General features: G+C 35.3%; 1 protein-coding gene across 4 annotated transcripts in view; it reads right to left on the bottom strand.

The window, feature by feature from the left end:
* Positions 1 to 27572, bottom strand: part of PTPRK (protein tyrosine phosphatase receptor type K) — a 572360-nt gene that overhangs the window by 236832 nt on the left and 307956 nt on the right. For all 4 annotated transcript variants that reach the window (XM_082633381.1, XM_082633383.1, XM_082633382.1 and 1 more), the window contains exon 6: positions 25221 to 25395. In XM_082633381.1, the coding sequence (XP_082489507.1) occupies positions 25221 to 25395 (175 nt within the window). The remainder of the gene's footprint in view (positions 1 to 25220; positions 25396 to 27572) is intronic.

Genomic DNA, 27572 nt, shown 5'->3' with positions numbered 1-27572 from the left:
GAGGTTTAAAGTAACAGAAATTTATTCTTTCATGATTCCGGAGGCCAGATGTTCCAAATCAGTATCACTGGATCGAAATAAAGGTGGTAACAGGACATACTTCCTCCAAAGGCTCTAGGGGAGAATCAGTTCCTCGCCTTTTCCAATATCTGCTAGCTGTTGGTATTCCTTGTCTTGTGGCCACATCACTGCAATCTCTATTTCACTGTTCACACTGCCTTCTCCTCTTCTCTCTGTAGTCAAATCCATCTCTCCCCTCTACTTATAAGGATACTTGTGATTATATCTACATGCAAGGTCCACATGGATAATCCAAGATACTCTCCCATCTCAAAACTCTTAAGCACATCCTCAAAGACCATTTTTCCAGATAAGGTAATAGTCATGGGTTCCAGAGTTTAGGATCTTGTATCTTTGGTGCCATTTTTCAGCCTATCACTGACATGGACTATGAACTCATCCTTCCTCCTGGGAGACATCTCAGCTCCATCTTTTCTCCAGGTGGTAGGAAGCTAGGAAAATAATTCTTCTAGGAAAATTTCCTGTCTAGGTTCAGAGCAGTGGAATTAAGAGACAATAATGTAACTACATTGTCTGGTTTTTGCTATTTTTTTTAATGAAATGAAAATAGAAATGATAAAAATTACTACTCAAAATGGCTACAAAGAGTCAATGTTCCCTTACTATGTCCTGTAAAATTCCTGTAAAAATCAAATTCGAATATTTGCCTTGGAGATAGATATTTTCTTATTTGCTATCATTTGTTTACTTAAATGAACAGATCACTTCAAATCAATGTTATTCTATTTCTTTATCATTCCTCTCATTAAAATTTTGATCTAGTTCCAGTTAAAAAATAATATTCACAAGTTCACGCTTCATGTTGTTTAATCTTCTTCCTTATCACATATTAAATGCTCAAGTAAACAGAAAAGAACATTAGAGACGGAGAGCAGGAGGAATAACATCAGTGTACTAAATAATTCAAGCATTTATTTATCAGCTACCCTATAATAATTTTAAATGATCTTAAATTATGCCTCAAAAGGATAACAATATAATGTAATGGTACTTGAGTGTTTCAAGAAATTTGAAATAATAACACTGATGAATGGAAGGTGGCCGTTTCTCCCATAAGAAATGGAAAGCAGGTTATAGATAATTAGAAGCAGTGTTTTGGCACACTTAATATCATATGTATGGCAACATAATTTGTTCCATTTTTTCCTTAGAGGCAAAAACATGAAATATATATTTGAAAATATTCAGACATATTCAACAAGGTTTCTCCTGCAGCCACATTTTATAAACTGTAATGCCGATTTATGAGAAGAGTAACAGTTCTTTCATGATTTTCAATCTGTTATCTCTCTGAAAGCTCAGATTTCCAGTCCTAACAAATTCCTTAGGCAGCCACATACCTCTCCTTTCACTCTTTTGGCTACTATCTCATAATGTTTGCTCCTATTAATTAAGTAGTCAGTAAATTCTATAAATCATCTTTCGGATAAATTACTATTTTAATTATGTTTATACATTTGTGCATTGATAGATTTTTAAATCAAAAAATTTTATTTAATATATTAAAATTCTTTTAAATCCAACAATCCAATGAAAGATACTTTTTTCAAATCATATCATTCAGGTGGCTCATAAGCTTGAAGTGGTCAAATAAAGTTAATGCTAAGATATGACAAAGTTTGGACGTTGTTAAACCTGAGGTTCCTTTGCCAGCACCTAGACCAAGTATCAATCAAAAGGAGCCATTGTTACCTATTATCATCTGCATGAAAATTACATGGGTGTAGACCATGGAAAGAGTGTGTGCTGTGCCCCACTGCCCACACTCACAAAATTTCACATATACAAAAAATTCTGAGAAGCATGAAGTAAGCACCCATGATTTTACAGCTATAGGTACGCAGAAATAGTTTAAATAAAGTGAAAAATGCAATTGAATAACAAAGTCCTTTTTCAATGATATATTATGTATGTTTGTTTATATTATGTGTTTTTTTATCAGCATTAATTATATCCATCTAAACAAGAGTTTCTTCATTCTCTCCCAGTGATTTTCCACTGACAGTATTTGTTCAAATGATTGAGGAGTGTCACTTGCTTTGAGTAGGCTGGGGCCAGGATTACTTGATCATGAAATGCATAGGATAGTCCCAAATAATGAAGAATCCTCCAGTCCAAAATACCAAAGGCTCCTTTGGAGAAACACCACAATGTTAAAAATAATCTCCCCTCAGCAATTCATGGGTTATGCATACCTAAAATTACATCACTTACATTTCTATTTCTCAAAAGAGTATTGGAGCAGAATTTTGAAGAGGATGTGAACCCTAAACATGTGACCATTTACTTACACAGGCTTGACCATTGTCAGTGAGGCATAGTTAAATGGGCATGTGAGTATACAACTTGCTCATCGACGGCTGAACTGACGTTTTTGGAAAACTATATATCAAGAAATAAAAACGTGTTTATAGACTAAAGTAATCCCACTTCTGGAAATTTAATGTAAGGAGATGATTAAATCTATATTTAGAAGAGCAAAAAATTAAGCAATCAAAATATTCTACAATAGGAAAATGGTGACACAAATTATGGTTTTTCAATAGAATTTCACCATACAGTTCAAGAACACAAGTTGTGAAGATTATACAAAAAATGTCATTTGTTTTCATTTTAAAAAGTAAAGGGTATATCCCTATTAATAAAAGAAAGACAGAAAGAAAGAAAGAGAGAGAGAAAAAGAAAGGAAGAAAGAAAAAGAAAGGAAGGAAGGAAGGAAGGAAGGAAGAAAGAAAGAAAGAAAGGGAAAGAAAGGAAGGAAAACCGCCAACCACCACCACCGGAAAGAAATACACCAAAAAGCTAGTAACAGTGATTGGGGAACTGTGAGACCACGAGTGATCTTGCTTTTTCTTTTTTCTCTATTTTCCAATAAAATTTGTAAAGTGCTCATAAAACTTTCTCACCATTACAATCTCGGTGTCTGTCACAGTGTCTAAGTTCAATAATATCATTACAGAATGAGTGGCTGGCTCAATATTTTTTTTTCTTGAAAAAAAAAGTTATCCATGCCACTGTAAGAAAAATTTATCTACATAAATTCTGTCTATTCCATACAAGAAAACACAGATTGCTACGTCAGTGTGAGAACCATAATTTGGAGATGGCAATAGTAAAACTTTGTGTATTTATCTATTAATTTATTTTTGGATGATGAAATTAAGTCCTCAAAATGTAAGATTTACCACCTTGAGCTCTGAACCATGTAGCTAGCCAACTGCTCTGACAATGATACACAGCACCTACAAAATGTTACTATTTAATTAAAGGAGTTAGTTGACTGGAACAAAGGAACACTTTCTAGGCAATTGCTTAGTGACTGAGTGGCATCAAATGATTTATCTAGCTTGTAAAAAAAGGCACAGTTACAAACCCATATAATAATTATTTTTTGTCTTTTAGTCAAGTCAAATCAATTAAACTTTAAAAAAAAAGATTTTCCATGTGAAGAAAAATTTCATATATATATACAAATTTGAACATAAAATATCAATCATTTTATCAAAATATACAATTGCACTAATAATAGCAGAATGTATACCAATAACTTGAGTTTCTTGAACAAAAATTTAATTCAGGGTAGGAAAAAATTTTGATACTAAATATGCCACTCTTCATATGAAACAGCTATTTTGTCTTTCAGTCCCCATGTGATATGTATTCATTGTTTTTTAACTGCAAGGTCTGTGGAATTACAGTATTTAATCTCAATGACATGGCTCTTTCCTGCTGGCTAAAGTGCTGAAATAAGAAGAATCATTTCAGCAACAAAACTGCAAATTTTGCATACTGAATTTTATATCCTATACATTACCATGGCATTTTATTCATCTTGATTTGAAAACACTGCTGCAATAAATTTATTACCTGCTTGATATAAAAAGGCACAGCAGCAGCATACTGTTTTAGATCTGCCAGCAGAAACTTAAAACAAGGTTAGGTTCATATTTAGGGTATATGAAAAGGGATTTTTAAAAGTAAAGTTTATTTGCTTTTTAGCCCATGTAATATAAAACTGTGAGATAACTATACATTTTTATCTCATTTTGTCCCCAAACTGTACTCTAATTGTATCTATGCAATGAGTTGGTTCAGAATTATGAATTACTGTAATAATTCAACAACTTTACAAAAGACTCCATCACTACCACAATCCATATGGCACAGCAGCAAACCACATATGTTATGATGAAAATTATAGATCCATTTGATTGAGTCATAAACTAATACAGAATATTTCTCTTATGGCTGTTTAATCCCTCATTTCAGCTTGGTCAGAGCTCAAACTGTTCATGCATTCCAGGGAAAGAACATCCAGTTGATTTCAAGAATAACAATCAGGTAAGTAGTAAAACTGGGAGAGCCTTCAACTCTTTGTTTGGATCCCTCAAGTCTAGGGTCATACACAGGTAATCACATCACCATCTCATCAGTCACCTTTATGAGGTAAGACATTAAAAAATATATGGTAGGAGAAAGGAGGGGAACTGTGTTTGGCAACGATAATATATGTCCCAGTAATATGTTAAATATGCCTAGAATTTAAATAGGCCAAAGGATTTGGAGTAATACTATTTGTATTCATTTTATATTAATATGTGTAAAGACAAAATGGCTGACTCCATTAAATCAAAAGATAGCAATTAAAAGAAAAACTCCACTGCAAAATCTCTGTAACTAGATTATAATCTCTTTTTTCTCTTTCTCTCTTTCTCTATCTACACACATATACACACATATATACATGTTTACATACATGTATATGTAACACGTATAACATAATCAAGAAAAAGGTATTATTTAAAAATATCCTGAATCTTCCAAATCTAGAATATTAAAAACATTTTAAAAAATCTCATGAATCTAAATTCCAAAATAAAAAAAAATTTAAACCTATGAAATTAGAAGAATTTTCCAAAATTTAATTATAACCAAACACAATATAAGTTGGCCATCTTGATCGTTGGGTTTAAATACTCTTCTGTGTTGACTCATTGTAATATAACACATAATAAGCATATGTTTGTTACGAATACGTACTTTGTGATTATTCCAAGTCAATTCAAAATGATGCATGAAGTTTTTGTGTATATGTAGCCAGCAACAGATGGCTATTTTTCTTTAGTGTAATGACTTAGTCAAGTAATGGAATCAGGAGATACTATTCACTCCCTCCATTCAATGACACTGGTTCCCAGGCATGTAAAATCTAACACTTTATTTACCCCAAGTTAATCAGGAAACTATCATTTACCCGTTATTTCTACATGACTCTGGAAGGTAGAGAGTGACCATCTTTTAGACAGGCATATTCCTCTATGTATATAAGTGATATAGTTACTTTTTTATGAGAATTTGTGATAACATAGTAAAAACAATTAAATAAGACTTCAGTCCTAAAGATAGCTCCTTTAGATAATAGGCTTTATGAATGTACTACTAACTCCAGCATAGTCATAATTTTTAGGATGCTTTCCAGTTCAAAAAGCATAAATTTTCAGACTTTCAAAATCTTCACATCAAAGAAACTGTCATTAGCTAATACAGACCCAAGTCAGTTTTGTAGTTTAAAGATTCCTAATATATATTCATTTCAAAGAGCAAATGATACAAATTAGCAATTATAGAACATTTCCTCAATTCTGAGATTAAACAAAACAAAAAACAACTATGTGTCCTATGGGGTTAGATGCCCTTGATTAAATCAGGAAATCAAGAACTTTTGATGTGAAATGGGTTTATCAGATGTGGTCAGTGACTCTAGATCGACTCTTCCTGATGGCAACTTTGAAAGAGTCAGGGGATTTGAACAGAGGACCAGAGGACAGATTTCTGAACCTAGTCTCTGAACTAATAAAAGCAGGTTTTTATGGGTAACTCAAGAGTATACAGGTATAACAATGAACAAAAGGGAATGCCATTAAAATAGAGCCATCAATGTGGTCACCATAATTACAAGGACTCCTGAATAATTATTTTAATCATCCCCATTAGTCAGAATGTCATAAAAAATAAGATAACCACACCTAGTTTTATAATCAGATGGAAATAGGAGGCTGGCAATAATTACAGACCTATCTGATAAAGTAACAAGATAGTGACACTTTAAAAATATTTAGCCATGTAAACAGTTACCTGCCCAAGGACGTTTTACACTAGTGTGACAGCTCAGCCAGCAAGAGACCTTTTATTTCCATTCCATTCAACCACCCCTATTTCCACACCATAATGGGGCATCTAGACATTCAGAATATCAAAATAAAGTATATCATCTAAACATAAAATGTTGGAAGGCAGTCCAAGTTGTAAACCATCAGTGCACAGCTAGGGAAAGTTTCTAGGAGTAAAATAAAGGGTGTCAAGACCATAAGTAATGCAATTATACAGCTAAGGGGTTGGACTCTTCTTCCACAGCCGCTGCTACTAAGTGACAAGAAACCTCCCTTTTCTACTTTGATAAATATCACGCCTTTTACAAATAAGGGCATGAAATGGCTACTGATGCAAACTATTCATATATTCTTTCTGTGAACTTCAAATTTCCCAGCCTTCTGCAACGTTACCCAGATCAAATGAAAATTTGGTAGGGGGAAGAAAACAAACATAAGTAAAATGTGCAAACATTTTCATAGGCACCAAAGAGTCTTGTAAACAGTACCTCTATCAGTGAACTTAAGATAATTAGGTATTGGGTAAGGAAGCCTACTATTTTAAGTATTATAAAAAGAAGGAAAAAGTATCATACTTCTTTGGTATTAATTTTTGTAAAATGACACACTTAAAGAAGTAGATAGCTGAGAGATCTCCCTGTTGTACCTGAAGGATACCATTTCTTGTTCCAAAACCACACACTTATATTTTTAAATGTATGTCCATGTTTGAGTTTTAAATTAAGAATCTGACATTGGGCAAAGGTCAAGAAAGTTATTTTGGAAATTAATCATAGAGCTATACCAGATGTATTACTCCTGTAAGGCATAATGTTATGTTTAAAATGTATAGGCACTAATTTGTACCTGTTTATTTTTCATCTTACTTCAAAAGCTAATTTTAATATATAAATGCAAACTATGTTAAATGGATACTTTACTGATTGTAAATTCATATTCTTTTTTTTTTTTTTTTTTTTTTTTGCGCTATGTGGGCCTCTCACTGTTGTGGCCTCTCCCATTGCGGAGCACAGGCTCCACGGCCATGGCTCACGGGCCCAGCCACTCCACGGCATGTGGGATCTTCCCAAACTGGGGCACAAACCCGTGTCCCCTGCATCAGCAGGCGGACTCTCAACCACTGCACCCCCAGGGAAGCCCGTAAATTCATATTCTTTTCCTTATGAAATCAAACGTCAATTAGGTGATAAGGAAGAAGTCAAAGGTCAAGCCTATGCACTCTAAGCCATGGTGCCAGGTGTTGGATAAAGGCAGAATGGCTAGGGAAAAAAATACTAGTTTCTGTGATTACAGGCAGAATGGCTAGGGGAAAAAAATATTAGTTTCTGTGATTATCACAGTACTATAGATAACACACAGGAAATTTTAAAAAAACATAAAATAACATAGTTACTGTGGTGATTTGAAAACACGGCCACAAATTTTTTGAAAACCCTCCTTTTGAGAGGTTGCATCCATGTTCTATCTTCTCGAATCTGGGTGATATTAGACCTGCCTAAATACATAGAACACAGTGGAAGTGGTGGAATGAGACTTGAGGCTAGGTCACAAGAGACCATGCAGCTTCCCCTCTGTTCAGTGGAACCTGGAATATTTGCTCTTGGAGCCCTGATAAAAGTTCAGTTAGCTGGTGGAGTTATTCCAGTCCAGGTGTCAGACATGTGCATGAAGAAGTTTCTAGATGATTCTCACCTCCAGGAGTTTGAGTCACCTTCAGCTTTTCAATTTGAGTATTCCTGGCTGAGGATGCAAACATCCTGGGACAGGAAAAACCCACCCCTGCTGTGCGTTTCTGAATTTCTGGTTCCCAGAAGCTGTGAGCATTATAAAATGGTTATTGTTTTATGCCAGTAAGTTTGGGGTATTTTATTATGCAGCAGTAGATAAATGGAAAATTATGTCTTATTAAGAGGTTGAAGGAAAACTTTGATGAAAGTTGCAAATTTCTTAACATAAAAATACTGCTCTTCCATGATCTGTCCCCTGCTTACCTGTCCAGCCTCACGTCTTATCACTCTCCAATTCCAATCACATGTTCATATATAACAACTTGTATTTTCTATGGGAAAATTCTTTTGTGTCCATCTACCTTCACCATTTATATGCTGCCTGAAGTGCTCTTTTACCATTTATAGACTTCGCAAAACTCCCAGCTCATTTATCACTGCCTCTGAGAAGCCTTCCCCAGCACACGCTCTCTAGCCTGAAATAAATGTACCTTTTCTTGTAAGAGATTTATTTATATATTTCTCTCTCTCTCTTTAGTTATCGAGCTCCTTAAAGATAAACATTTTATATTGTCTTTAAGTCTGTGACTTCAGACTTCAGTGCTTAGCATATTAGGCAGTCAATCGATGATTGTTGAATAAATGCATTTATGAACAAATGAAAGAATGAACATAAAAAGGTAATTTAAGGGCTTCCCTGGTGGCGCAGTGGTTGAGAGTCCGCCTGCCGATGCAGGGGACACGGGTTCGTTCCCCGGTCCGGGAAGATCCCACATGCCGCAGAGCGGCTGAGCCCGTGAGCCATGGCCGCTGAGCCTGTGCGTCCGGAGCCTGTGCTCCGCAACGGGAGAGGCCACAACAGTGAGAGGCCCGTGTATCGCAAAAAAAAAAAAAAAAAAAAAAAAGGTAATTTAAGGTAGGATAGTATCTAGTGTTGGTGAAGACATGGAACAACTAGAACTTTCAAGCTGAAAGGTGGAGTATAAACTGATACAGTAAATTCAAAAAACTGCTATACCTACTGAAGCTGAACATAAGCATATGCTATTACCTAGCAATTCCACTTCCAGGTAGACACTCCCCCAAAATGAGTGTAACTGTTCCTTAAAAGTCAAATGCCTATCATCAGTAAAATGCATAAATAGTAGCACATTCACAAGATAGAATATTTTACAACTATGATGTCAAATGATCTACAGATACATACAACAATATGAATGAATTTCACAATGTTGGAGAGAAAAGCCAGATGAAAGAGTATAAACTGTAGAATTCCATACTGTAGGTATACTGTAGGTATTCCATTAAATACCTAAGTTATTTATTACTATTAGAAACCAGGGACAATTGTTACTCTGGAGCAGTTGGGTTAGTGACTGCAGGGGAGTGATGGAGGCTTCTGGGGTGCTGATAATATTCTATTTTTTGATGTGGATTCTGGGTATATTTAGTTTGTGAAAATTCATCAAGCCATACATTTATCAAGCTATATATTTAATGCACAATTTTCTGCATATCTACACTCTACTTAAATAAGAAATTACAAAATAAGAGAAAGGTGCCTCTGTATCTAATTGGTCCCAGACTCCTGCCCAGAAACCCTCATGCCACCACACACACACACACACACACACACACACAACTCAACACAATTAGAATGTCATCCTGAGATTTGAAACTTAAAGTCACTATTTATGGCAAAAATCTAATTAGGTCAAAATTTCTCTTGAAAATTCCTGAATCACTCACAAAGACTAGTTTATGTCTTTTTCCTTATATACATCATTGTACCAGCACTTTTGGCTTGTAAAATGTAAGAATCTTTGAGTTCAAAAGAAACAAGAGGTATGTTTATCTGCAAAAGTTTAGGCATTAAAATCTTTCTGCTTTTAAGAGAAGTCAAGTTCATCTTGGAGGGAGCAGTTGAGTTCTTTATATAATAAAACATATTATGTGGTGACTACATTATATACAAGCATCAAGTGAACTTCTTCTGCTTTTAACTACACGTTCTCGAGAATTACTTATTTGAATTCATCTATATATGGTATACTACTTTTACACAGTTCACACATTTCCCATAGCATCTCTCTATTGAAATTTACTGTTACTTAACATTATTCTGGAATCATGCCAATTTTAGGTCATTAGTGTCTTGACGTTATTTGAACTTCGATTGCATTGTCACTGTTAGTTCAAAGAAAAACTCTGTGAGCCCATCTCATAGCATCTCTCTGGATTTTTACTCAGCAAACAAAGAAATGGAGCTACCCTGCAAGTGAATAATTTGAAAATGAGAATCTGGCTCCTGATTTGACTTTCAATGTGAAGAGCTACTCAGAGCACATCCTTACCTTGAATATAAAAATAGAGTAAGTGGAGGAGAAAACTTCCTCCAGAGCATACATTAAAAGTTTTCTAAATCCTACTTCACCAAGCTAAAAATGATAAGATGATAGAGGTAGTCTATAAAGAAAGAAATTTTAAAAAATACGAACAAGACTGAGAGTCTGAGATTTTCATCTGACTTGATCAAAGATAAGTAGACCAAAGAAAAACCCACCTTGCTGACTGCCATCCAGGAAGCTGCCTGAAACTTTTAATATTCTTATGATATTAAGGATAAGAGCTGATGGACTTTCTTTTACTACCAAGCACTGTACCCTCAGAAAGAGGACAGGCTATTGAATTTTGAATAATTTATTTTTTCCACAATCAAGGAAGCTTAAAATCCAGAGAATCTTATTAGAGATGTAAAATATTTCCACAATTTTGTAGAGCTACAGAGGCAATTCATAATTCTTGATGTAAAATCCAAGAAGAATGTTCAGGGAAGAGGGGAAGAAGAATGCAGAAGGAATATCAGAATAGTTAGTTTCCTAGCTTTTCATAAACCACAGATGTGCAAGATTCTGCCTAGATTCTAACAAAGCCCTCCTAGGCTAGCTGAAATCTAGCTTGAGTGAGCATGTACAATTTGACATGTGAACGTGAATGCACACAAATGTTTATGTTAGTACATCAGAATCTAGGATAGGGACATGTGTGGTGGTCACAGTTTTTAAGTACCCTGTATTTGATTTTAAAAGTGTTATACATTCCCTGTTCTTCTGTTGAGAATCACTGGTATAAAATGATAGGTTATAGGTATCATGCTACTTGTCAGGGCAGGATGTAGTTAAAGACAGAAGTCAAGCAGTATAGCACATGGTATAGCATAGTGTTGCCATGGCGAGGTGAAAACAGTATGAGCTCTGGAGTTAGACTAGGGTTACAATCTGGGGTCAGCCCCTAAAGCCCATCTGATCTGAGCAACTTTACCAATCAGCCTCAGGTTCCCTATGGGTAAAATGGGTATGTTAAAAGTTGTTAGTATGAAATTAGAGAAATAATGCATGTAAGCCATATATCACAGCACCTGACACATTGTAAAATTATTATAAGTGGGTGTTTTAATTACAGGTTATACTAAATATTTATATTCTGATTTATTAAATTTACATTCACCTAGAAAGAAGAATAAATGGCTTACCCATGTATACCATCCCCTTTTACTTCAACCAGTTACTAAAATAAGCTTATGAGTTGGTGCTAAGCTACACTGACTACCAACATAAAAGGAAAGTGAAGAAATTTCAGGCACAAAAATTCAGGAGGAGAAACAAATCCCTAGGGACATGCTCTCCTTATTGACATATTTCAGTCAAAAGAAAAGTCACATTTACAGATAACTTTTTAATTTCCATGTACTTCTTACTAACTACATCTGGAATAGTTATTTTTTAGTTGCAAATTAAAAGGAGAGGCATAAACAGAAGTTTCATTGGCTTCTTGGACTACCATGGAAAAAAACTAGAAAAGAGGGATTATAGTATTATCATGCACACAGAAGAAGTATAATAATATGTTATAATTTAAAGACTTAGATATCCCCATAGCTACATATAGAATTATAAGACCCTAAAGATCATGTGTCTTAGTTATTTTTATAGTTATTTTTATTCGTAAAAATTACAATGATCAGCCTATGGTCACTGCTCAAAAATGTTAATCAAATCAATGAATAAATTGGAGTTTTTAATGTTTATAATAAAATAATATTTTTGTTATTTAAAGTGAATTGAAAAGAAGTGAGAGAGAAAGAATAAAAGTCTGATGATATTTGAAACAAACTCTATTTTATTTTAGTATTTCAGAGAAATTCTCTTATAGGAATCAAAGAAAACACACACATTCAGCAAGAAGGTATAGTTCTAATACCCAGCAGAAAGAAATGTGCTGCTAATGAAAAAAGGTATTCATAAAAACAGTTTCAATTGTATCCTGAACTGTTGCTAAGTCATTCAATCAAGGCATTGGCAACAGAACATTTTATTTTCAGTATCAAAAGAAGATTATCAGTATCACTTGCTTAAACCCACTGTAGATAAACAAGGTAGTACTTTAAAAATATAGGCAAGTAAAGCAAGAAAATTTAAAGTGTTGGAGAATTTTAAAAAATAATTGTGATAAACTTCTTATAAGTATCTTAAGAATAGTTTCATGTAACACCATAGGCTCAAGATGATGAAAGGTCACTAATATATTAACAGACACATTTTTATGAGATAAATTCAATTATAATTGCTGTGACTATTCCAGCCACAATTTAGACATAGAATCCAATTATCCATTTCATTTTCATTTATACCTCATGGGCTAGATCATTTATCATGTTTCATGATAATGATCAGAAGACACACGGAAAGTGATTTCTGGAGGTAACAAATTACCTACCATATTAGCATAGCTTATAAGATCCCGTTAACAACTACTATGCATAAATATGAGGTAATTAAATTTACAATGTCAGGAGTGTTTGATATGCTACTTGCTTCCTTAAGAGCTGCCAAAAATCTGGGTTGCTAAATGCAGCAAAACCATTTGGTTGCAAATCAGGAATCATTATGCCGCAGATCTCCAACAGGTAGCTGGTATGCTATGGCTCAAGAGGCTGAGATGCATCTTTCATCATCTGGTATTATTACTTCTTGCCACCAAACCATCCATCATTACTGCACAGACAGCTTGAAACGATAGTCCTGGACCCTCACATTACTGATCCTTGAACTCTGTCTCATCCATCTTTTGCATCATTCTTGATTCACAGCTAAGTACCCTCTCCCAGCTGCAAAACCAAATGTGAACCTGTAATGCCTTTAACCTACAGTGCCTTTCTAATAGTAATTGATTTCTCTTTATTACAGAGCCACAGTTCAGAAAAGAATACCAATGCTTACTGATGCCGAAAGATGATTTTTTAAAAATCCAAGTTACAGAATTCCAATAATTGTAGGAAAATACATTATTTTGTTTTGTTTTGTTTTGCAAGTTAGGCTTCAGAATTGCATTAGTATTTCTACTTGAATATTTATTCATAAGACTCAGAAACACAAACAGATATAGACAGATATAGATGCCTCTGAGTGCAAAAGCACACAAGCCAGAAAGAAAAGATAGCCTATAATATGTACATAAATGCAATACTTTAATCTGAAAACTATTAATCAGAGTTTCAAATATACTTAATAGTAAAAATCAGAACTTTAATGTACTTAGTAGGTTGAAACTGCAAGATGTGTTTTCATCCTTGACACAATGCAAACAAAAGACAGGGATTAAAAGTTAAATGCAAGAATATTTGTCAAAACTGCCTTTTAAAATAAATCTTTCACCTACCCATTTTTTTCCTTCCTCACTGATTGCTAAGAGCACCTTCAAAAATGATACCAGTTACACAGTGGTTGGTGTACCATAAACTATCCAAGACTAAAAGGTTTTAATTCTGCTCCATCTGAATGCTGTTATAAAAGTTTAATAAATCAAAATGATCAAAATGTTCCCAGTGGCAGATTGGGATTCGTTTTCCAATTCAAATTCTCTTTAATATACAGCTCCGCTGACATCTTGCATTTCCATCATCCATGTTGAATCCCAAACACCCCGCTTTTCATCATTGTGATGCATCAGCCAGTCCGGTCATGGTAACTACTTTTTAACAATCCTGCACAATACAAAGAAATGTCAAACCTGATGGGGGTTGTAACATAGCACAATTATGGCAGGTGGAAACTCTTTATCTATCCTTAAGTAAATATTTTTAAATGACCCGCTGCAGTGAATGACATTCTTTGAGGATTGAGAAATGCTGTTGGCCAAAAGTCTTAGAAAGAAAACCTCCCCCCTTCCAATCCTTTAAAAAATTGATGTAAGAAAAAGACATGTCTAGGAGCATTATTATCCGGGGCACTCAAATTCTGAAGAGCAGAGAAAGTGAAGTCTTTAGAGAGCTTGCTTTGTTTCTATGAAGTAAAAAGTTTTTACAGAGAACAGGAAAAAGATTTCCACTTAACAGATAGTCTCAAATCCAACCAGGAATCTACATGAAGCAGCAGGGGAAAAAGTGTTTACACATGATATATCTCACATGTGTTTTTATATATGAATAATGTCAGGAATAAAGTCAGACATTATATTTAACCATGTCAGGGTTCTCTTTCTAAATTTTCCATTTAACAGCATATATCTGCTTTCATCCTAAGTTTAACAACATGAAATATTCTAATGATATTGGCTAAAGACAATGAAATGGAAGCTTACAAAATACAAAGAATTTCTATACACCATCTATTGTTTAATTTATCTTGTGTTGAATCCCTGTTTAATAACCTTCAACTAGTTGAAGTCTTTCCCACGTGCCTAAAGATTTAAAACCTGTCTCTCCAGTACCCCAATCAAGAGTTTACAACTAAAATTACCATCTATGCTCTCAAATAAGTTCTTCTACAGGCCTTCCAAATTTTTGTCCATAATACCATATTTTGCCTAGTATCCCAGGCTGACTATTCTTTCCCATCATTTCACAATGTTCTTAACAATATCTCCACCATTATCTCTCAACCTTGACTTGCCTTTCCATCACAGTCCCCCTCAAGGATGCCTTACCATCTCAAGTTTTTAAGATTTTTAGAGCCCCCTAAACTTACTCCCTGCAAACTCATCATTCTCCAAATCATCTCTCATCCTAGTTCTATGAGACATTTATGAATACATGAGTAACCTACCGCAAAACTCCCAAAAGTTCCCAGATCAAATGACATAATAATTTATATTCCTTAGTCTGGCATTCAAATTGCTCCACAGTTAGGCCTCAAAGTATACTTTCAGGCTCATATCAGACTTCTTCCCTGGAAAACACTGTGTTATGGTCCATATTTAATACTACTTGCCAAGAGCATATGTTTTCCTACGTAACACCCTCTGCTTGAAATGCCCTTACTTATTTTCAACCATCCAAATCCTACCCATCCATCAATGGTAAGATGAAACATTGCCTCTTCCTCAGCTCATTCCCTGACCACTAAAGTCAAGGATGAAACTGTCCTCCTCTCTTCTACACATGAAGACCATGTCATTCATATGGCACTTTACAATCTATGCTACATTTAGTTTCTTTAAAAATTATTTGATTATATCTGCTGGGTATTGGCCATGGTGCTGGCTATAGAAATACAATAGTAAACAAGCAAAAAGCAAGGGTCCTTGACTTAGTCAATCTAGTGGTGGAGACAGATGTTAGGAATGCAGTAATATATTGAAGACTTGTGAAGATGCACTGCAGACAGAAAACACCTAGGCCCTAAGGTTGAAGACAGCATAGCACATTAAAGCAAGTGAAAGAAAGCCAGTGTTGCTAGAGTTTGGTGAGCAAAGGAGAATCTGGACTGGAGAGGTGGACAGAGCCAGATGATGATGGGCCTTAGAGATTGCGATGAGACATCTGGGACTGATACTGCATGAACAAGAAGCCATGAGAATGGGAAGAGCACACACTGACTTACTTTGTGTGATATAGTCAGTCTGTCTACTATTGTGTGAAGACTGACCTGGAGGAGGCAAGTGCTGATGTGGGGAGACCAGTGAGCACTTTTAGTGAAGTAAAAAGCTCACAGATATAGAGAATAAACTAGTGGTTACCAGTGGGGAGTGGGAAGAGGGAAAGATAGGGGTATGGGATTAAGAGATACAAACTACTATGTATAAAATAAATAAGCAACAAGGATATATTGTACTGCACAGGGAAATATAGCCATTATTTTGTAATAACTTTAAATGGAGTATAATCTATAAAAATATTGAATCACTATGTTGTACACCTGAAACTAATATAATATTGTTAATCAATTATACTTCAATAAAAAATAAAGAAATAAAGTAATGGCACAAAAATTTTTCTTAATTTAAAAAAAGTAAAAAGTACAGTAGAAATAAGATGGTGATATGGATAAAAGCAATGGCATTAAAGGTAAAGAAAGTGCTGAGCGCCCAAAGGATATGTAATAAAATTTGGAAAATTAAAGAAGCAGTCAAATAACATTCATATTTCTAGCTGCTGTATTTCACCCAACAATGTGAGTGTATTTGAGACCACTGTCTTGTGCAAATATTTGTTCTGCACATAGTAATGGTAGGCATTACACAAAGATCTTTTGAAAAGTTAGAGCTAAATAACTCTGGAGAAAAAAGTTGTAAAACAAAATCAATGAATTTTCTTCTGTACTAGAAAATAACTATCATTTGGCCTTTAGGTATTTTGGGAAGAAATGAGAGAAACATGAATGAGATAAGAATGTGAAAGTATACAGGTATTTGAGGGAACGAAGAAAGTTCAGGTGGAGGAAACAGCAAGTGTAACAGCCTTAACGCAGGAGTATGCTTGGAAGAGTCAGTATGCTTGCTGTGGATTAAGGAAGGAAGTGAGTGATAGGAAATAAATTTTGAGTGGTACCCAGGGCATATTTCACTTAAAGCCTTTTGGACCAGTAAAGTGCTGTAATTTTTCTTTTTCCTTAATGTGAAGGAAAGTCACTGGAGGGAGTAACCTGGTAAGATGAGAATAGCAATGGTTTCTTCCATATGCATATGAAGATGACAGAAAATGCTAGTGGCAATTAGGAAGATGTAAGTAACCACGTGGGTAAAATTTCTTTCTAACAAGCGTACAGGTTCATTCATTTGCAGTTTCTTTGTTGCCTTAACACAAGAACAAATTCTATGCCATCGTAACTAAATCTGATTTCGAATTGCACAACACTGCAGAAAAGACAACAAAATATGTTCTTGGTTTAGGGGTCAGAAAGCAGGAAATGGAGAGCAAAACAAAGTTATCTTCCAAATTATATCCTAAAGTTAAATGTAATCCTGTCCCTATAGCCCATAAGAGATGAGACCACCTCTGTAGGCCACTTCTCTGAAAACAAACATCAGAGCTAAGAGAAAGCTGTATAAGGAGAGGTTCTTATGGATTTATGTACTGAGAAAAGCTGCACATACACTCCCAAAATTATTTAACCTCTGTCCAGTCCTTAGTCTCCAAATCCTCACTGTTAACACTAAAATGGTACAATTTTTTTCTTTTTTATAAAAACTAGTAACTATGAACTAAATAAAATCCATGCTGAGGACTAACAAAACATAAATGTTTATCTGTACTTATTTGTGTTGACCTTACAATTGTTTTTATTTCTTACTAGACTAAATGTTTCTCAGAAAAGGAAATAACATGATTTATATTAACCCAGCTGGAAAGAAAAGTGCTTTCTACGGTAATATGATAGACTTTGTTGAACAAGTTGGTTTTGACTGATTTACCTAATATTTAACTTCTACCTAACATTTCATGAGTGTTTTCTGTTTCTGTGTATTTCCTAGTTTGTACTTAGTAAGTCAAGTTCCTGATGCCATTTTATTAGTAAGCAGAATGTGTATTAGCTAGCTTTTAAAAAGATGTGAACATCTAACTGGCAAATAGTTTATGTTAACTACAAAAAGCTAAACACTGAAATTCACCTGTCAGTCATACACTGGTTGGGAAGCCTGCTATTATCAACTCTCTAAGAAGATGAAGTGGTGGGAAAGTGGAAGAAACTCAAGTCATGTCCCACCACAATACTTATACCACCATCTATACACATTGTACCACTGAACACTATGAATTATCTCTCTGCCTTGATGACTGATTTCAATCTGTCAGCTAAAGAGCTTCTGGTTATAATGGTATAAGACTCTATAGTACAACATTATTTACCAAAATAGTGCTTAATAAATTTGGTAAATACCCATTGGTATATTTTCTATGTGTTAGGGGATCTTATTTTTCCCCCCTATGGAATTAAAAATGTGACCCAAATCAAAGTCAAAACTCTGTCAAAATATTCAAGAATTCTACATTTTTCTATACAAGTAATTAAATTATAAATTGCTTGAGAGCTGAAACTATGTCTGAGGTTTCTTTGTAATTTCCTGGTGCCTATTACTTACCATTTTAAATACTCAATAAAGACTGCTAGCTGATTTTTCAATGAAGTTACAAATTGACTTCATTGCTTCCTTTTTGGTTTGGGATAGGTAAGAGAAAGAAAAAGAATGAGCAGGGAGGGGAATATAAATTAGTTAGTCCCAAACTGTTGGTCTGGGAAGTTGATATATATCCTTTAGAACAAACGAACGCAAATTACATTTATCACAGACCCCAAGAGAACAGAATTAAGAGGCTCAGAAGGAAAATATAGTGCTCTGAAATCAAATTCCCTAGAGTTCAACAGAAAGAATTATTTGGCATGCAAATCATTCTGCTTCCTCTTTGATCTTTCTCAAATTCTTAAGAAGAAAGCTTCAACAAAAGCAAAATCCCCAAAGACACACTCCAACAAAAACAGTGACCAGCAACTCAACTGCTAAACATTAGGTAGAGCTCTACGCGTGACTCACCAATGCAAATACACTCAGAAATCCTTTGGGAAAGAACTCTCATTGCATTTTCATTTTTAAAACAAACAAGAAAATAAATAGCATGAAAATAACCACTCAGGCAAGACAAGTGCTACACTCTACCATTTTCATCAAGTAGCATAAGGAAACTCGGAGGAGGAGAAAATTAATAGCAAAAAGTATTTGTAATAATGGTACACAAAAGTGGATAGAACAGAGCTTCAGTAATAATATACTATATGAAATAAGGACCTCCAGTATCCTTTTGCTCATTTAGAATTTAAAAATGTACCAGACATCTTGTACATTGAACCACCTGAATTACAAGTAGCTACTATGGATGAGAGGAGACTCCAAATGTTCCTTTTATCATACTCAAGGGTAGCAATGTAACATTTTTAGATATGCAACATTTGGGATCTCCTTCATATTTGAAACATTTGGTATCCCCTGACTGACTGCAGGTGCTTTCCTAGCCACGTAGGGGCAGTTGGGGGAAATTTGTATGTGGTTTATCCATGCATTCTTAGACTTTTATTATAGTTCAGATTTTGTAAAACATAAATGTTTAAATTGAATTCTCCAAGGTAACTCTAAATTTCCTGTCAAGTTGACTAGTTTTCACAATGGAAGCAAAGAAAAGGGGTCTTCAAGTCACCATTAAGAAAAAGGACCTTTATATGAATTCAAGAGTCTGGCAGCTGTGCTATGAAAACTAGTTAAAAATCAATAATGTGTGGTATTAAGCAGAATGCTGAAGGACTCAAGCTAGAAATTCCATGGCTTTTCACCACCAACTAACAAAAGTATTAATATGTCATGTTTTCCACTTCCCAAATGTCCTTGCTTCTAATATAAAAATACTAAAATGAGACAGTCAGATCTGATTTTTAACTGATATACACACCAAAAAATAGAATACAACATATTAGTTAAATCAAGCTTGTTTTTCAAGTGAGAAGAAAATTCATGCTAAACAAAAAGTCACCCTCCCTAGTTCATATGAGAAGGAAAGCGACAGGTTCAGACCCTACAAAAAACAACTGCCATCATCTTTTCCTGTATGCCAGCAATCTTCCCTCCATCTGTAGGTAAGGGGGGAATGCGGTTCATCATCCATTCCATGTATCTTTTTTTTTTTTTTTTGCGGTACGCGGGCCTCTCACTGCTGTGGCCTCTCCCGCTGCGGAACACAGGCTCCGGACGCGCAGGCTCAGCGGCCATGGCTCATGGGCCCAGCCGCCCCGGGGCATGTGGGATCTTCCCGGACTGGGGCACGAACCCATGTCCCCTGCATCGGCAGGCGAACTCTCGACCACTGCGCCACCAGGGAAGCCCCATTCCCTGTATCTTTTTGGGTCAGCCCCACGCTCTGACTTCAACTACATTTTATTTATTGTCTTTGTGTAAAAAAATGTGCTAGGTGCTCTAGCAAGCAAAGATGAACTAGACATACTCTAATGGAACATAAACTACACCCTTCTCCCACATTACCAAGTTCCGAACTCTGCATGTCCTTCAAGGTAAAGTTGTACCTTCTTTTGAAAAATTTCCTCAATTCCTATTTTACCTGAATAGAATTAATGACTGCCTTTGAATAGCATTGCTATGCTCTGTAGTCCCACTTACAGAAGTTCTCTACTGGCCATTCCAGTTGTCTCTCTATATGCAGCCATGCAATTTTTGATACCTGTGAGAAGTCGTAACCTCTCTATCCCCAAGTGGATGAGACCAAAGAAGTATGTAGCCATATAGCTATCCTATGACCATAAAGAGACACTGGCTTAGGATAAAAACCAAAACTATGAACTGCAGAGTGAAGAACCGGAAAGAACCTGGATCCTTCCTGACTAAATGAACCAACCCTAAAGCCTATCTCTGCACCTTCTAGTTATAAAAGTCAGCAAATACATTTTTATTTTTTACATTAATTTGTATTGTCTTACAAAGGGAAGTACCAACAAGAATCCAAAGTCCTCATGATTTTAAACACCAAAATTTGTTTTACAGGCCACCTACACTGGTACATGTGTTGACATTCACCTCACTTTACAGCTAGAGGTCAGTGGTATTCATTAGGAATAGATAAAAATATTAACAGAATATGTATGTCTAGAGAATTTTGATAATGGCTAATAGTTGCCACTAAAATTTTAAAGTCCAACCAACAACAAAGACAAACAAAATGCTATGCTTTTCACATTAAAGAACCTCAAAAATGTAATTGGATTTTCACAGATAAAAATAATAAAAAAAGCACAGCTAACAAATGGGAATGGAAATTGAGTGTCAGTTATCAGAATTTTATAGTTCATTGTGGGTCAGTTGGCTAGAAATTTAGTTGGGTCTTTGATTCAGCCAGGTAGAAAAGAAAGGAGAAGGCTGCAAATGAGATCAAGATTGTGAATCTATAACATAACTTAGACTACAAAGGTGGTGCTTTTAGTCTGAAGCTTGTAAACATCATTTCAACTATTTCACATTTTTTTACACTTCCATTTTGTAGAAACATGGAGCAAAACATCTGCTCTTCATCTCATCTCTGTAAAAACTTCTTTGTCAATAAAGATTGGCTTTCACAAACAAAACGTTATCATTACTCAAAACGATCTGGAAGCAAACCTAAAGTCGTGATAAAGTACATTCTGTTTAAGCATACTTTATTTTTTCTTCCTTTGGCTGTGGGAGAACAGGGATCAATACTCTTCAACATGAGAATTTTGCAGTGAAATTTTCATTTGTAACAAACAGCAACCAAAAAGCCTTAAGCATGCCCTGTCACTTTCAGTTTAGGAGAAAATGCACTAATAAACTCTTACCCTTGGGTCATCTTTGACAACAGGCAATACTATGCCAGATCTTATTAAGGACTATTCATATCACTGCCCCAAAAATTTCCTTTAAAATTACCATCTTTTGTATGCATGTAACAGGATGTCAGCTTTGAAAGTGCCAATGAGAGACAAGACCTGTCACCATAGTTAATTCTCAGCACTATTTCAACACCAGGAGAGCTGACCCTGAAGGGTGTGTTTTGTGGTTAGCAATATTTATTCGGTAGTTATCTGGGCAAACAAGAAAATGTATTGCTTTATATTAGTTTTCAAATAAAACACCAAGCAGAGTATCACCTGTAAGTATTAGATACATAACAAACTAAAATATGTTGAAAAGAAAAAGAAAACTGCCAAAACCATCAAAATACATTTCTAAAATGTTAACACACTCTGGACAGTACATTTAAAGTGCCATCATATCTTAAACCAACAGGTACAATATAAAATCTAAAACAAAATATAGGTTAAGGGCTTCCCTGGTGGCGCAGTGGTTGAGAGTCCGCCTGCCGATGCAGGGGACACGGGTTCGTGCTCCGGTCCGGGAAGATCCCACATGCTGCGGAGCGGCTGGGCCAGTGAGCCATGGCCGCTGAGCCTGCGCGTCCGGAGCCTGTGCTCCGCAATGGGAGAGGCCACAACAGTGAGAGGCCCACGTACCACAAAAAAATAAATAAATAAAATAAATAAATAAAATAAAACAAAATATAGTTTAAATGCCAGGACTTTCTTAAAAAATAAAAAAAAGTTTAAAAAGGGAAAGAAAAACAGCCAAAACTTTCTATGAAACTCAAGGAGTGTCCTTTTATAAATCTTACTGAAATAATTATTCACTCCACAAGCGACACTCCTAGAATAGCCATAATGGAGTTTCTCCAAGTAAAGAACACCAAGCTTTGATAAAATCTACTTTTCAGATCAGGTAAACAAGAGAAATCTAGTAATCCAAAATCAATCTCTTTTAAAATAAACAGGCATTGGGCTTCCCTGGTGGCGCAGTGGTTGAGAGTCCGCCTGCCGATGCAGGGGACACGGGTTCGTGCCCCGGTCTGGGAAGATCCCACATGCCGTGGAGCGGCTAGGCCCGTGAGCCATGGCCACTGAGCCTGCGTGTCCGGAGCCTGTGCTCCGCAACGGGAGAGGCCACAAGACTGAGGGCCTGCGTACTGCAAAAAATAATATTAATAAAAAAATTTAAAAAAATAAACTGGCATTAAATGGCTATCTGAAAGAAGGAAATTTATCTTTAAAGAGAACACCAAGATAAAAGCTTCAACTCTGCCTTCTATGAATTGTTGAATACATCGGGGGCCACTCCCTCAAAAATTTTTGTATCTATGTACCTATGTCTATATTGATATAAGTATATAACTGTAAGTTATTCAAAAGCACTGTAGCTTCACTATTAAAAGCCACCATCTCCTTCAGGGGCTGCACATCATGCATGCACATACAAGTACCGTGAAGATACAGTGAGCATGATGACTCAAGAATACACCCACCTTCCTGTATCCATAGCATCTTAATCACTCTGAAGATTACCCAAGGACACTTTCAGGCTTTTCAAAAGTACCTTCAGGCTCAGGTGAGAAAGATGCAGCAACAGGGCTCACCAAAGATGAATATACAAACATATATGAACATAAGTTAAACTGCCTCTCTATCTAAACACTAGAGTTAAATATTATCATATTTTCTTATTTGTCAATGAATTGGGGCTATGAGTTCATGAACTTAAGCAGGTGATATAAGCTAACTCAGGAGCCATGAGAGAAGTTCTATTTATAATAGAGTCCTATCCAATTTACAAAGATAAACTTTTTTTTTGGGGGGGGGTACGCGGGCCTCTCACTGTTGTGGCCTCTCCTGTTGCGCAGCACAGGCTCCGGATGCACAGGCTCAGCGGCCATGGCTCACAGGCCCAGCCGCTCCATGGCATGTGGGATATTCCCGGACCGGGGCACAAACGCGTGTCCTCTGCATCGGCAGGCGGACTCTCAACCACTGCGCCACCAGGGAAGCCCAAACTTTTTTTTTTTTTTGATGAGCTACAGAATCTCTTGTGACAAAAGCATTACAAGTGGCTAATAGCCTTATTTAATAATGTTAATGCGAGATAAAGCTGTGGTGGAAAGGAATGAGCCTGGCACCAGGAGTTAAGAAACATGGAATTAAATGCTGGCTCAGCCAGTTATTAGATCTTTGTGGCTCTGGGCAATTATCAAATAGTCTGAATTTCAATTTTCTTCTAAAAGTATTAAAGGTTAAAGTATTAAAATCAAGTAAATCTTAAAATGAAATAATACATGACATCAAAATACATTTGATGTCAAGCATTATAAAATATATTAACTTGAATATGGATGTACCTCATTTTCTCCTTCCAGACTCTAAGCATTGACACATGCCTTGCTCTCTGCTTTCTGGTCCTTCTGTTTCTTACCCCTGCCCTCACATCCACAACCCTCATCTGGGCAACTTTTTCTCAACTTTCAGATTCTATCTCAAACAAAGTCATTGACAAAGGCCTTCCCTGATGTCTCTGACAAATCTCAGTCCACTTTAGATGTTTTTGTTAAAATCTGCTAAACTTCTCCTTGAAGAGACTTACATGGTTTGTAATTATTTTCATTTGTATCATAATCGATTGATGCATGATAGCCTATTCAACAAAGCTGCTTTTCCTCTAAATTTTCACATGGCTGACATCGTCATTTTTTTAAGGTTTCAACTCAGTTGTCACGTTCTCAAAGAGGCCTTCCAGATAATCTTAACTACAATATCAATCCCTGTCATTTTGTATATTTATTTTTATTCATAACACATACCATGACTTGATACTACATTTTCAACATCTTCCTATATGATGTGCCTAATATACCTCAGTGTTAAGCTATATATGAGCAGAGCCTTTGTATTTTACTAACCACTGTATCTCCACAATCTAGAACAGTGGAATATATAGGGACTCAGGCAATTTTCAATGAATGTAATATACATTGAGCACTTGTACTTGCTTTTCCAGTATTCACTAAAGATATGTACTGATATGTCATAATCCCTCACAATTCTTCTGGTAGCCTTAGTATCCCAGAATACTGAGGACCTCTTAGAAAGTGTAATTGTCTAAGATTCTACAGGGGGCCAGAATTAGTGAACATCCACAACTGGGTTTTAATACCGATAAAATTTACAGGTATACACAGGGAAACTTTGACCTTGACATAATTGCTACAATGCTTTGAAAAACTAAAGTACCTAGAGAACTATTGTAAACAGGAAAAATCAATCTAAAGTTAAAATGCAAACTAGATGATGGCAATATGGAATAAAGTATTTTATATGTTTAGCCCTATTAGAGCTTTTAAAAATAGATTCCCTTCGATAGAAATCATTTGTTGAAAACTTGCCTGACAAACTATACAACTACAGTCTTAATTTGACCTTAAGACATTTTCAGAACTTTTATAATGATATGGTTTTATAGTGACTTGAGATGAAGAGTACTTGATTTAAAAATCGATCCAAATATCTACAAAAGTTGCATTTGTTCTAATGAAGTGATGTCATTTCATGAAGTGAAAGCAATTTTACTTTACCTCTTACAATAAGTTGAGCAAAATTGGACACACCAGAACCTCGTTCTGACTGAGTTACACAGCGATACAAATCCTGGTCGGTTTTTGTCACTTCTTGCAATCTGAAGGAAGCAGCAAATCTTCTGTGATTGATGTTCTTAGTCTGGGCTACTGGTATATCTTCTCCATTTCGCCTCTATAAACAGAAACCAATCTTTAAAAAACAGGTTCTTAACATTTCCAGAAATCTAAAGCATCTTGGCAATGAACATCTGTGATAAGTTATTCTTGTTTGTTAAAATTAGGCGGAAATTATCTGTGTAGCCCCACAAATTTTTTACCATTGTCTTTCAATCAGGAAAAATATGTAAGTAAACACCGCTATCCTTTAAGGGGTGAAGTGCTGAAACTATATAATAGTAATATCAGTTTTCCATAAAATTGTTATTAGCCCAGAGTATATGAATTAGCAGGACAGTTAATGGCTCTTTGGCAAATGATCCACTGCCCCCTCCCTTCTGCCAGACTCTATACATACAAAGTCTTCTTTTCGCCCTTATACTATACTGCATGTGCTTAATAGGTTTGTCCCCTTCAGGAGACTGAGACCATGCCCAATGCATCTATTCTAAATGTGTAGCATGCGATCGTGACTATAAAATACTAATGAATAATGTAGAGTCAAACCAAAATCTGTGCTCTTTGCAAACTTTTATCTCTTTGGCATTAATGACAGCCGATTTATACCATTTAAAAGAAATAATCAAAGGAACCTAAAAGTTAAAAGCATGTCTGTCAACTTTTAAAATAAACTATTGGAGAAACATATTTACAGTATCAGGGTGCCTCACACAAGACCATAAAGAAAATGGTTGAAATTTTCAACTATAATAAAATTTCTAACTTCTATATATTGAAAGACATCATAAATAAAGTGAAAAAAGCAAGCCACAAACTGTAATAAGATATTTGTCATGAAAATAATCATCAAAAGATAAATAGCCAGGTTATGTAAAATTCATCTACAGTTCAACAAGAAAAAAGACAAACCACCCTATCAAAAAATGGACAGGCTATAAAAAGAGAAAATGTGTATGTCTAATAACCATGAAAAGAGATCCTCAACCTAAATTTTAAAATTCTTTATGTCAAAGAGAGCACAAAGGGCAAAGAAAAGCTACAACCATGAGAGAGAATTGGTCATGATCCTCATCCTAACTTCTTGTTGGTAAAATGCTAAGTATTCCTGGTACCCTTTCACACTACTTGAAATATCATTTCATCACTAGATATGGAAAACAGAACTGTAAAATTACTAGAAGTGTAAATGGTTACAGTCATTTTAGAAAATAATTTGTTACTATCTAGTAAAGTTGAAGATGCATAAAACTTAGGACCCAACAGTTCCACTTCTACATTTCTATGTTTGGATCACTCTTCTATGTGTGATCACACAGATATGTACAAGAATGTTGAACTCAGAATCGTTTGTAATAGTTAAGTATGGGAAAGATCCACATATTCCTGAGATTTATCCATTCAGTAAAATTCAATGTGGCAGTTAAACTAAGCAAACTAAAACCAGTAGGGTCCTGGTAAAAATAAAAAAGTTGAACATCTCCTGCATTCCACTGAAATCTATGTTTAAATCTTAAAAAAAAAAAAAAATTCTTAACAAAAATTAAGATAGGAGACAAAAATGAAAAATGTCAACTTCTATTAAATTAGAGTGGTGGGTATGTTAGTGGTCAATTTATCTTTTTTTATAATTGTTTTTTTATGTTTGAAACACTTTGCATTTTTTAAACAGATAAATAATAAAGGAATCACCCTATTACTTTAATAATTTTTAAAATCCTAAAATCCACTGTACCTTTAACACCCTTCTCCATATCTGAAATGATATATATGTGCAAATCATGTTATACATATGTGTATGTGTCTGTATATGCATATATGCCAAAGGATAAAAAAGTCCCAATTTTGACTAAAGTCAAAATTTTTCACTCATTCACTGTTTTGTTGACTCTTCTTTCCTGACCCACATACTCCATGATTTTTGCACCAAGATCCCCTGCTCATTCACCTGATAATAATAAAGAGAAAAAGCAGCTTATATTCAAAAGCCCTAAAATATAAATCCATAAAATCTAGCCTAAATTCTCTGTCCCTATAAACCACATGAACAAACAAACAAAAAATTTACACGTGAGAATCTCAAACAGCATTTTTTTCAATTATTGTATCATTTGATACCATCTTTCTAACTGGAAGGCAGACCATGACTCAGCACTGTTTAGACAGGTACATGCCCTCACCTCATCCTCCCCTAATTTACCCCTCCAGTGGTGCTCTCCATCTTCCATCACCTTT

Source organism: Mesoplodon mirus (genome assembly GCF_964341445.2).
Source record: "Mesoplodon mirus genome assembly, chromosome: 10".
Taxonomy (NCBI): domain Eukaryota; kingdom Metazoa; phylum Chordata; class Mammalia; order Artiodactyla; family Ziphiidae; genus Mesoplodon; species Mesoplodon mirus.
This window is presented reverse-complemented; position numbering and strand designations above follow the sequence as displayed.